This window comes from Thermobia domestica, chromosome 12, assembly GCF_964235325.1.
Source record: "Thermobia domestica chromosome 12, izTheDome1.hap1.1, whole genome shotgun sequence".
NCBI classification, from domain to species: domain Eukaryota; kingdom Metazoa; phylum Arthropoda; class Insecta; order Zygentoma; family Lepismatidae; genus Thermobia; species Thermobia domestica.
In genome coordinates, this window is record NC_137465.1 from 70,570,388 (window position 1) to 70,583,943 (window position 13,556).

General features: G+C 35.2%; 1 protein-coding gene across 1 annotated transcript in view; it reads right to left on the minus strand.

Moving 5' to 3' along the window:
* Positions 1-13,556, minus strand: part of LOC145665999 (uncharacterized) — a 600,563-nt gene that overhangs the window by 53,085 nt on the left and 533,922 nt on the right. The window contains exon 4 of the mRNA XM_081733104.1: positions 6,147-6,313. Coding sequence (XP_081589230.1) covers positions 6,147-6,313 — 167 coding nt within the window. The remainder of the gene's footprint in view (positions 1-6,146; positions 6,314-13,556) is intronic.

The following is a 13,556-nucleotide window of genomic DNA, read 5'->3' on the forward strand; positions in this document are numbered from 1 at the left end:
ACCCGATAATCTTTCGTGATGATGACATTTCTTTTCAATTGAAAAATAAAAATATTAATTATTTACAAATGGAAGAAACCAGAATTATGAAGATCACAAAGTTCAATAAATACAATGACCAAATGACACGCTTATACATGAACAATTTAACTTAACGTGAATTTTCAAAAACAAAATAAAGCATTATTAATATTTATTTATACGAAATACTCATATATATATATATATATATATATATATATATATATATATATATATATATATATATATATATATATATATATATATATATATATATATATAAAGTTAATTGACGTATGGTAGTGAATTTGTATGATATGACATCATTATTTTATTAAGATATAAATAAAATGAGATATCCCTAACTATTCCGAGACATTAATCGAATGTATCTAAAAAAAATGAATGAAATATTTCAGTTTTATGTCCCACGCTTATGCCTTCTATGCTAAAAGAGACGGTGTGATGAGAAATGAATGCAAATAAATATAGTCGAATTGTGGGAGGAAACGGGAGAATTCCGAGAAAATCCACGACCACGGTGTTTGTCCAGCACAAAGTTCACCTGGTGCGAGCTGGGATCGAAGCAGGGACCCCGCGCACCAGAGGTGAACGCTCTACCACTGAGCCAACTGCTGAACCATTTGGAACAGATTTTTGAACACAGTTAGCACTTGGCTCGAGCTGGATTTGAATCATGTTTCTTTCATGAAAATATATTTCCTAAGGGAGAAGGAGAAGGGAGTTTAAATAAAAGCCAAAAACATTATCCTAGAGCCCCTCATGTAGGGAGATCAACTTCGTACAGGTATAAGCTCTGAATTTAAAATTTGTGAAAGAATGCAGCGTTAAAAAAAAATCCATCTCTAAAGGAGTGGGAGAGGAGTAAGTTTTATAATGTTTTTCTAAATATAAAAATAACATTGACGGTTAGCTATCTCGCTAACATCAAAATGCATATCGCAAGTAGAGTATGAATTACAGCTGCCTCACGAAAGGTTTATGACAAACAAGATGGCAATCATAATGGTTGAGACGCGGAATAAGCGTATACAGATTTTTGGGTGGTCTACAGACTCAAAGCGGAAAATTACTGCATTCCGCCGACTAATTCTTCAATACCGGGATACCAATCTGATATGCGGAACTGTCCCACCTAATGAGTGATATATGGCAACCTTACATTTTGTTCATCGATGGACATCAGGTGAGCGACATTTAAAGTTCAAGAGTTGCCCATATGTTTGAGCTATATCTCATTAGCTATACTATTTATTGTCGTCTTAGCTTGATAACTGTATACTTTCTTTTCAGTTTCATTTAAGAGGTGGCATATTTATTGTACAAAATTTTAGGTTTACAAACATATTTTTATCCACTTTCTCGGAAACTACCCATCAGAAATTACACTAACCTGTTTCATTTTGTTCGATTCAATCTCATATATACAAAGTAAAATTGAAAGTGACTATGTGACTTCACAATTTTTGAACCACCCAACGGATCTCGATCAAATTTTCAACATAGATTAGGTTCGGGCCTGGAATCGTTTTTGTCATTTCACTTTGACGGTGCAACTATGGGGAGGGCGAAATATTTAAAAATGATCGAAAATGGCCGATATTAGTGTCGAATATATAGTCGCTGGCATGAACAGTGACACTTCCGATGACGTTTAAGTCCAAATTCAACCTGCATTGCCCTTTATGTCCAGAATGAAATGTATTCTCCTCGTGCGATGAACGGACAATCTGCTAGTAAATTCTGTCGACTATTACATGTTTCCTCTTTGATAATTATTATTTTGTTAAACGCTAATATTGTAGAATTATAAAATTAGATATCGTTTAGGGACTCACATAACAAAATTTAATTTCGTTAATCATTTTCTCTTCTTCTCTGCTTTAAAATCCTACGATAAATATGAAGTCTTAATCTAATTTTACGGCAACCTAAGTGTGCTGGCTTATTCTTCTTTCTGAAAGGTTTTATATCTCTACTTTACCTTAGCGTTCTGAGCAAAGACACCTCCGTCTAACGAGCTAGGAAAATCATGAAAAAGGTTTTATTTGAAAATTAATTGACATATATGATATTCCCAGCTCGACAATTTTCTTCACAGAAATCTGAGGGGATTTTAAGTAATTAGGTATGGTTTCCATGAATTTCTTATTTCTGTTTGTATGAATTGTATTATATTTTGGTTTATATAGTTGACTTACAATATCAAGAATTAGTATTAAAATGTTTAGTCCCTGAATTTCATTGATATTATATCACAAAATTCATAAAACTATAAAGTCTTCACAATTGTCATAGTAGGAGCTATTTTTGAAATCACAATTGTCGTACAAGTTCTATTATTTATCTTATTATCTGCAGATGCGGAACAAGATGTTGCGGATACGGTACATATGTGGATGCTATAGATATTTTATATCTACACATAGCTCTACAGAATATAAAGAAAGCACTCATTCTGGCTTTAAAAAAATGTTTATTTCTTTTCTTTTTTCTTGATGAATGGTTTGGAATTTCGTTTATCGACATAAAGTTGAACATTTTGCCTGGAATATGACAATTGCCCATCGCATCCTCTTTAAGGGTTCCTGTTCCCCTGCAGCATCCAAAGAGTAAGTACACAACTGGAGAGAAAAGAGAAAGTTCCAGAGGCAAAAGCGACAATGTGACTATTGCAGCTGCGATCGAAGCCAGACCGACAGCTTTCCGCAACACAGACCAACTGAAAACGACACTCCAGACAAACAGTAAACTCGAGAGCAAAAGGGAGAAGCGAGCAAACTACACGCATTAGTTTATGCTGTACTTTTGCTACCTCATGCTAATACGTTTTATTTGCTCCTTTTCGTACCAGGAAGCAACACAGTTAAGCCTACAAGGCCACTTACAATCAATGTTTAAACGATTAACTTTTCATTTCACGGAAATAATGGATTCCATATATTTCTTCCCTTGAGGGATAATTATATGAACTGAATTATGTAATTATGAATGCATTACGGTGTAACTAACGCAGAAATGAATTTTCGATTTTTATTCGATATTAAGAATGAAAACGGACGTGATATCTAAAAGGGCGACAGGCCTAGAATATGTTGAAATTAACCAGAGGAGTCACGACATTATATCAGCAGTCCGTCTAGTTAAATTGCTTTTATCTACAAGGAATATTCCAGTTATGTGAGAAAAAATTAACTACATGAAAATAAATGAGTAACATCGGTTGTTAAAATAAATCGTTAAAAGCAGTACTTTTCTCCTTCCCTGGTACACACACATAATTAGTATCTATATTGTGCCAGCCAGCAAATAAAATGATATGATTTAGTTTCATTCAACTCCTAGTAGTTTTTAGTACTTATGAGAATATTATGAACATAACAGCAGGTGTTCATGCTCGTAGAGGTAAAATACATAGCAAGGGATATGTAAATGAAAATGAAAGCTTAAGTTTTACGTCCCACGGTTATGCCGGCTAGGCTGAAGCAGACGGTGATGATGAGAAATGAATGAAATGGTGCAATGAAAAGTGGGAGGAAACGGGAGAACCCCGAGAAAATACACGCACATGGTGTTTGTTCACCACAAAGTACATTTGACACGAGTTGAGATCGAAGCAAGAACCCAGTGCATCAAAGGTGAACACTCTACCACTGAGCCATCGCGGCCCCTAACAGGGGATATGTCATTGCCTGAAATACATTTTTGTTCAATTAGTTGTTCTTATTAAGACATTTATCTAAAAAAAAGTACAGTCGCTCTCAAGGCAAATAAAACAATGAAGATGAGTCTAGCTGTAAATATGTGAGATCATTCTTTGCTTACTATGTGATTGTGAAATCAGAACGGGTGAGACGGGAACCACAATGATAGTAGAATCTGAACTAGAGGAGTTACACTTCAAAGAGGGTTTGAATTTGCGAAAATGTAAATCGAAAGCGAGAAGCACGAAATCAAAAAGAAGTCCTATCACACAGCAATGAAAAGTTCTGGATTAAGTCCAAAAAGCGATTTTTTTTAAAAAAAGAAAGAAGCCGAATTTTTATAAGAGAAATAATTTTATAAGAGTCCGAAAGAAGGCCGGTTTTTTTGTTTTCATTTCTAATACAGAGTAATGCTAATAGCATGAACATTATCAGTTTTGAAAATACTCTTCTTTCTTACAAATGCCATGGAATTTATTTATTTAATGAATTTTCCGATACAGCCTGCAAAACAAATTAACGCTAGAATCATTAGCAATAATGGGGGAGAGAGAGAGAGAGAGAGAGAGCATGGTGGCACAGCAATAGGGTGCTCAACTCTGATGCTAGGGGTTCTTGGTTCGATTTCATGCCATGTGAATTTGGTGGATAATATCATGTCCATTGATCTTTTCGGGGTTCTGTTTCCTCTCAAATTTTCATTCCACCATTTACTCATAATTATTCACTTTCATTAATCACCCACTTCATTTAGCCTAAAGAGCATAATCATGGCACGTTTAACTAATACTTATAATAATGGGAAAATGACGGATTCCGCTACGGTCTATACCAATGGTTCTCAAACTTGTTGTTACTGCGACCCACATTAAATAATAAAAGGTGTTTTGTGGCCCACCTACTTTTATTCAAATACACTTTGACATTTTACGTAATGATGATATATTTCAAAATTAAAGTTTCTAAATCATATCTAATTTCAGTTCGTTCAATAATAGTCCGTATGAGTGATTAATATGAAATTTACTTGGAGATGTAAACATCCCGAGCAACCACGAATATTACAAAGTAGAGCTCTATGTTTAAATTTTAATAGATCAAAATTTAGTTGGTTCCTTTCACGTGAATCGTAAATATATCACTTCCAAACTAAATTGTAGTGTAAATTTATGAATATAGTGGCCCTGTCGGTACGAGAATATCAGTCGGTGAAATCGAACAAATGGATGTAAATTTCTTTCTCAATACTATCATATATTGTACGCATCCGCAAAGAGGGTTAAAGTGTTTCTATAGGAAGGTAACAAAAAGCTAACTACTCCCTACGCAATGCTCTACCCCGTGACAGATTTTGACTTACTCACTCTCTTTCCATCCTAACCCAGCATCTCTACTGACTGTACAACAGGGCAGGGATCCGAGTAACCACTTACTCTTCACCTCGTTAACAAATGCTTCCAATTTTCATTTCCTGAATAATACTTCAGAAGATACGTTTCTGCATCAAAATAAAATTTTCATAACTAAAAAGAAAAACTTTTCGCGACCCACCAAAAAACGGCCCGCGACCCACAGTCTCAGAAACACTGGTCTATACTAAAAGATAAAATCCAGATATTCGCCTGGTGGAACTGAAGAAAGCCCTCCTCACTGATCTAATAGTTAATGCGTGTGCCTTTGGTGCACGTGGTGCCAGGTTCGAATCACTTTCATACAAAATAAACATTCATTACTTTCATTAATAATCTGTCCCCTTTAGCCTAAATGGTGTAACTGTGGAACATTAAATTAAAAACCTTTATTTTATTTCATTGAAAGCCCTTTTAAAAATTTAAAAAAAAAGAGCCGGTCGGAAATTCGTATTGTGACCTACCGACTGCAAAATAAGAAATTTAATCATACGCCTACGATTTTCAAGCGTTGAATATCTATAATGGAGGTTAAGAAGTTCTTCCATTATATGAAAAGTATTTGTAATGTTTATTAGTTCATTTAGAGAATTTTCGGAGTAACGTTTTTCGGTTATTTGATGGTAGAGCTCATGAGGTATATAGTCGTTCCGGTGGCGCATGTTCGAGTAGGTTGTGCGATTTTCAAGGACATTATATCTGCATTTTTTTTGGCCTATGTTTCATTACTTCTTTATTCAAGTAGTCCCATACTTATTCCCACATTGCTGACATACCAAGAAATCTTGATTTCTTATCAGACTCGAACCCTGGAAGAAATGCACAAGAGGTGAGTGTTATTGCCGCTACTCTATGGTGAAATAAAAATTCTTGGGGAATGAATAAAAATTTTAAAAAGTTTAATTGCAGGACAGATCATAATGTATTGTGGAAGATATTGAGAAATCATGTTTTTTGTACTAATGGAACAATGGTAACATTAAATACTTACAATTGAGAACCCTCTCCTCAGCTGCGACTTGCTTGAAGTGACGGTGAAATTTCTTCTGTCGTGCTTTGCTGGAGCCAGGGGTTACCACAAGGTCAGGCTCCTTGGATGATCGAACCGAGGCCTGGGTCATCACCGGGGTGCTGCTACTCAGCTGCTTTAATGCCTGCCTGCAAAAGTAAAAACAAACTAAATATTCGCATGGAACTTTCACCGTTTGAACTAAATATTTTACTTTTCCGAAAACTGATATATATATTCATTTTGAAGACCAGTGTATTTTATTTCGAGAAATTTATTAAACTTTGCTTCTTAAGTTTCCTTCAAGTTAAATTTATTTCGCGTAATTCAAAAAAGAAAAAGAACCCTACATATATTCAATACTCATACAAGTGATGCAAGTTTTTTAAAAATAATTTCCGTTGATATGCCATTGCACATGAAAGTATCAATATTAACTCAGTGCTTCATTCTCAGGATGAAAGGTAAAGAACTTCTGACTCGTGCGTGTGCTCTGGATCAGTGCTTTTATTAGTGGCACTAAACTTTTGTGTTCTCTCTCTTGTTCTTCCCTCACCAATAAATTATATTAAACTATAATGTTACACGCAACCAAATAGACCCTACACTATACAATAATAGAGAAAATGTCTATGCGCTGTATTGATTTATGTGTACATGAAGTATAATTGTTCTTTTTTTTTCTAAATTCTCATATTTGTAAGTGCGAATGAGTAGCAATATTGTTAAAATTAAATAAATTTAACTTTTTTTTTAAGTTTCGAAAACCTTACAGAAAACGCCGTCTAGGTTAGGTATCTTAGGTTCCTTTGAAAACTGCTCAATTTACAAGGATATTCACACTAAAGTATATATCGGCTCGGATATAATAATATATGAGTAGATTTTTCTTTTCGATTGCAGAAAAAGGTAATGGTAATTACATTAAAATCAGACACATACGTCCCGCACCAAAAGTCTTGACTGCTGCAATTTCTGTCTTAGTGATTATTAAACAACTCATCTTACCATTTGGCAAAACATGGAAAAATTATTGATTTGTAAAATGTGAACAAAATGCTTAAAACCGTTTTTTTTTTTTTTTTTTTTTTTTTTTTTTAAAGGAAGCAGATACTATAAGGGATAGGAATCTCCTAATGTTCACAAGGTTAAAATGTAGTTCCTTGCTGTTGGACGATGTACTGCCAGGATCGTGTGTTGTGCGCATAAAAGCAAGTGAACACATGTAAATTCGACTATTCAGGAAGTCTCTCTGAACTATTCAGGAAGCAAAACTTTCTCCATTCTCACTAACATTCAAAAGTAAAAATTGTTCGAATAACTGCTTAAATACACTTCAAAGCTATTTTCCCCGTGAAAATATCTTAACATTTATTTAATCGAAATTAAGAGTAGCATTAGTATGGCATTTTATTCCGTTATTTCTGAAACTGATTTGTTATGATGAAAAGGAAGTAGTAGTGAAAGGTAGCAATGTCTGCAGGAAATACGTCAATTTCTGTCAAACTATAGACACATATTTAAAAAAAAAAAAAAACTTTCAGAGAAGACCTGATGTCATATGGCTTTTCTAATTAACTGAATAAATAGTTTTAATTTACGCAAAATTGAAGAACTCTATGACTGAAGAAACCTGCAAGTTACCACTAAAGCTCAGATATTTGGTGCTCTACCAAATCACAAAATTTTATGGGAGGTCGTTAGAACAATATTTTCAAATTAGCACATGACTTTTGGGGTTCCAAACTCGAAATTTATGTCCAACAAAAAAGGACCTTCTTCACCCAAGCAAGAAATTTTCACCAAATTATAAGTTTTGAGTTGTTATCTGTGCATATTGTATTGATGTATGTCTCAACTCTTTCTCGTCGTCCGCTAGTATTAACGTTGACTTATTGTATCCTTACATTATCGACAACGATGCACGTAGTCTTGTTTATAATACGTCACAACATAGTAGAAAATATATCGCAGCTCAGGAAGGCATGAGATGGAGAACATAAAAAAAAAAGTTTCCCAGCCTGTCTTTGATTGCAATCAACGCTACAATCAGTGGCGTATTTAGGGGAAGGGGGCTTCCGGGCTTAAGCCCCCCCACCCGAAATCTTACTATAGTAAAGCATATGAAATATCTTGCAGAATTTTCACATTTTCAGGCAAAGCCCCCCCCCCCCCGAAAATTAGCAAAGCCCTCCCCGAAACAAAATCGTAAATACGCCACTGCCTACAATATATATTCTCGCTGAAACTATGAAATTTTCTACTCCCTACTAAAGCAAATAAAATTCCATACAAAATATAGCGATACGGAGAGGGAAAGTTTATAGCATAGAAATACAGGTAGAACCTATCAATTCAAATTTTATTTTATATTTTTTCTTACCTGTAAGTTGCCCACACACATACTTTTTAATATCTTTTTATTTTTCATTTATAGTTCTAGATCCAGTATAATAAAAGGTATTCATTTAAAAAGGGACACGTAAGATTCAGGGAACATTGAAACACAAGTTTCACTTCCATCAGAAACGATGGAACAACTCCAAGCTGCAAAGGATAGTCTGTAAGGATCAGCAAAACTTATACTTGAAAGTAGTTTGACCAAAAACTACGACGATTTAGAAGTTGGAGATCCAACTAATGTTATGGATCTAGTTTCCCATGAAAACAAAAGACCCATGGTTTCTGTAGACCTTGAACGCTACTTCTCACAGTATAAAGTATTCCTGGTAAACAGAAAAAGTCTGACGTTTTACAACATTGATGTGATGAATGTCGTCCAATTCATTTCCCTTTCGCTGTTCCATGCCTTGAAATGCCAATAAATCGAAGGTCCAATCGTGATAATCATTTTACATTTCTTTTGATGTTCAATTAAAGGCGTATTTTTCAAATGAAAAATATTTAGTTGTACACAATTTTGTACAAAAATATTAAAATTGTGTTTACGATGTAATATAATTATTAATTACAATATTTTTCATTCCACTAATTTTCACCCACCAAAAACTATGTTTTTTCACCTTTCCACCCATCAATTTTAGTACTTTTTTCCCACCAAAAATACTAGCCTAGTTATTACTGTAGAAATAAAAGGAAGGAATTGGATCATATTCTATGCCAAGCCACTACCAACATGAAATGTAAAAGTCATTTTCGGGGGTTCTGCAATGTTTACTTATTTGTGAGATCTATGCATACCTATATCTTTTTCATAATCATGGTCTTTACTCGTGTCTCGGAAATCTTTATTCTCTTATCCCCTCCAAATAGTTGATTCGACCTTTCTATCGTGTGAGTTCTGTGATGGCACAGAGCACACCCTGATAGTGCACAGCTACGGGTCGAAGTAGTCTGTCAGTTGCAAGAGGTTGCACGTGATGGTAAAATACCAAGATCTGTCAATGTTTCGATAGTATAAGTGGTTACATTAATGGGGTGTTCATGAGCACTTTAGTGAAAATGTATTAACACTAGTGTCAACAAGAGCAATTGAAGAGTTACTAAAACTGCGCAGGACGACCCGACGTTGGTTATCTGGGAAAATATTGCATTTAGTGACTGGTACAGACTCAAAAGGCCGTATGGTGGAGCCATTGACTTCCCAATACAACTGTGATCAACTTGAAAACATATCTCCTATGACAAGAGTGGCCAACAAGTAGATCGAAAAGTCATACAACGTGGCTCACATTTGTCTATGTTATACTGTCTGCATCGATCATTGTTATGTTTTGTGACTCCCTCTAGCGGGCTAATTAACAGACAAGTAGAGTTTCAGTGACTTCTGAAATAATACGTAGCTCTCAATCTTAAAATGGTTAGCCACCACTATCCCATGACAGCGCGCCGTATCCTTATGCGTGTACTCTATTTCAGCAAAACATCTTCACGGGCATCAGTGCTCATCCCCACGGTTCAACAATGGCAACGACTTACCTAGTACGACAAACATGCGGATTGGGCGATAAAAGACTGGAAGAAAATTTGCTGGTCTGACAAGTTACAGTTTTTATATCATTCTATGATGGTCGTATGCATGTTTGGCAAAAACTGCAAGAGACACTGGCTCCTTCATATATAGTGCCAACAGTACAGACCAATGGTGACAGATGAATGATGTGAGATGTGTTGACATGGTAAGAACCAGACTTCCTGGTGGTTGCGGACAAACATACGACGGGTGTCCAGTATCATGAACTCCTATTAGACTAAGCACATCCAGTATGTTGCATTTTTCCTCTATACACCGTAGTTTTACCAAGATGGTGATAGTATCTATCAAAACGATAACGCAAATAGTTATTGCACATATCTTCAAATGATCCGAAGATCCCAGAGCGTACTTCCAGCATCTTTCTTGCTCCACTAATTCCCAAATTTTATTAAGCATCTATGAGATGCCATGGAACCACATATCACTTTCTCCCCTCCTCAACATACGCATACACTTCTATCTTGGCATAGGAGGTCCATTATAAGCAATTTAGTTGTCCATAGCACTGGACAATACCGACATTTCATTACATCCCTGCCAGTTAAGGTTATTGTTGCTATTATAGGGAGCTCAAAAGGAAGACTGGTCATAATTCAGTGATCGATCAGTATACACATCCTAAATATTCAGCCTGGAGGCAGGTTCTAGCCTATTACCTACCATAGATAGGCATGATCATTAGACATGGACACATGGAAAACAGAAAATTAGAGAATTGGACAGAAAGCTAACTATGGAGTGGAGAACACTGAACAATGAAAATACTTTCTGGACTCCTCACGAAAGGGAAGCTTAAAACTGTTACTCGCGGTTACATGTGTGTAACTAAATTGGCCAAGCTGTACTTTACATACCAAATAGAAAATGCTTCTAAAGAGATTTCTGAGTAAGTAACGCTTACCTCAAACGCTTACGTACTGTACGACAAAGTGCGCCAAACATGCTGAAGCAAAGAAATCCTTTCTTGGCACTGGTTTTCCTTTAAATATCGCGTATGTAAGCAAAACTATCCGTTCTCATGTTTAACCAATGATAAACATTCATAAATGCGTCGCTTAGGTATTCATACCTACTTAAAATTGATTTATTCAGTATGGCGACACATTGTCAACGGGCTACAAGATGACCAAACCTCCGGAAAGGATATTTATGCATAAGCTTCACATTCAATATTGCATTGTTGCAATGTATTTTCTTGAAGGGTCAAATATTAAAAGATGTGTATATGATTCTCATTAGTTAATATAAATATATTGTAATATTTCTCTTTTCAAGTGTCAAAAGTTCATTCGCCATACATATCATGAATTTCAGAAATCAATGTGTTAGATAACCATCTGGAAATAATACGTCATGTACAAAATAAAGATTCCTTCCTGAAGTTTTATAAAACCCTCATCAGTATGTTCAAATATATACATACAGACAAAGATTTGAAACACGATGATTCCAGATGGATTTGAATCATTTTTACTGTACTCGAATTAGCTAGGAAAAATACACAAGTACCTACTACTAGTAATAATCAAAACCTCCACCTTTACATTTGTAAGTCCTATGACAAATTCCGAATTCCCCAATAATTTGCCACGCATAACTTGGAATGTCCACGGAAGAGTTGACGCTCGAAAAGCATAAAGAAAAAGTATACTTGTATAGTTTGATAGCAGTGTAACAAAAATTCCAAATCCGAATTTGTGAGATCATGGAGAGAAAGTTTAAGAATACTTAATCATTTCAATTGAGTTAGCTTACAACTTGATGACAACCTCTACTTCACCGATATTTGAAACTGTGGTGTACGCACACACTCGGAGCAAAATAAGAAACGAATTGACATTTAGAGAAAAAGATGTGTTTCCTTGTTACTCCATTGTAAGTCTTGCGCTGAAGAGTCCTCTACAAGTACCTTTTCGTTAAACAAGGTAACAAGTCTTCCTCTAAACGCCAATTCACTTTTTTTTTTTTTTTTTTTTTTTAAATCTTGCTCCGAGTATAGCATATACTTCAATCTGGTACAGCTTCAGAACAGCAATTTCCCTGTTTGATCTCCAGCCAAATAAGTTTGTGGTGGACAACGTCGTGTCAGTGGATTTTCTTGGGGTACTTCCGTTTCCTCTTTCATTCTCATTCTACCAATTCATCCCTTATTATTTACTTGCCTTGATCATCGGTCTCCTTTAGACTAATAGGTATACTCGTGGGACGTTAGACTGAAATGTCTCATTTCATTCTTTCAAGAACAGCAGATTAATAAACATCCGTCTTCAGTTTGATATATCAAGCGAACTCTTGTTTCCAGGTTCCCAAAATTAGGGATGGATATGATACAAGAGCTAGGCTGTATCATCTCGTAAGTGTGTCATAAAAGTATGTCTCGTCTCGGAAATTACGAATCAATTATTAGGGGTTTAATGAGGGCGTCAGCAACAAGGCCATTTGAGATGTCAGAAGCCAGAGTGAACTAACATTTTCGCGATGTCGGAAATTAGTTTTTGTGAAAATTTGACAATTTGACACGAACTGCTGCTTCACTTGATTGTTGTGTCAGCTTCTACATTTAGTTTGTTGCAGCATAAGCTTTGGTGTAGAATACACATACTCAAAAGATTTCATGTTTAAACTCAAAAATCAGTGAAAATGTAAATAGTTCACTTCCGTTTCAGAGAGCTCAAATAATAATAATAATAATAATAATAATAATAATACAATTGAGTCTAATTTTATTTCTTTTATTCCTTTATGTGAATAAGAAATAGATAGTCATTGACGAAAAAAATCTAGTTTACTTTAAATCGTTTCTCAATCCTTGTGATTAGTTGAATTTTTTGAAACCAGAGTAAACTAACTATATTTCACCGATTTCTGAGTTTAAGCATGAAATTACTTGAGTTATGGGTATTTCATATCGACCCTTATGCCACAACAACCTAAGTGTAAAAATTGATAAAACGATTACATGAAACCCACGTTCCAATGGCAGCAGTTCATGTCAAATTGTCACTGTTTACACAAAAGGATAATTTCCTAATCTAAAATTACTCACAAATTACTATGAAGGATGCACACACATTTTTTGCTAGTGAGTATACACTTTTCTGAGATCACGTTTCCAATAAGCTAGAATGAGTTTACAAAAAAAAAAAAAAAAAAAAAAAAAAAAAAAAGATATCTTGCAAGTTAACATCCCACGATTATGCCATAAGACTAAGGGAGACGGACGATTAAGGCAAGTGAATGATGATAGAAGAATTGATGGAATGAAGTGTAGGAGGAAACGGGAATAACTCGGGAAATCCACGAACACAATGTTGTCCACGATAAACTTACTTGGCCGGAGGAACCCCACGCACCAGAGGTAAGCGCTCTACCACTGAGCCAGAGTGCTCCGGAAT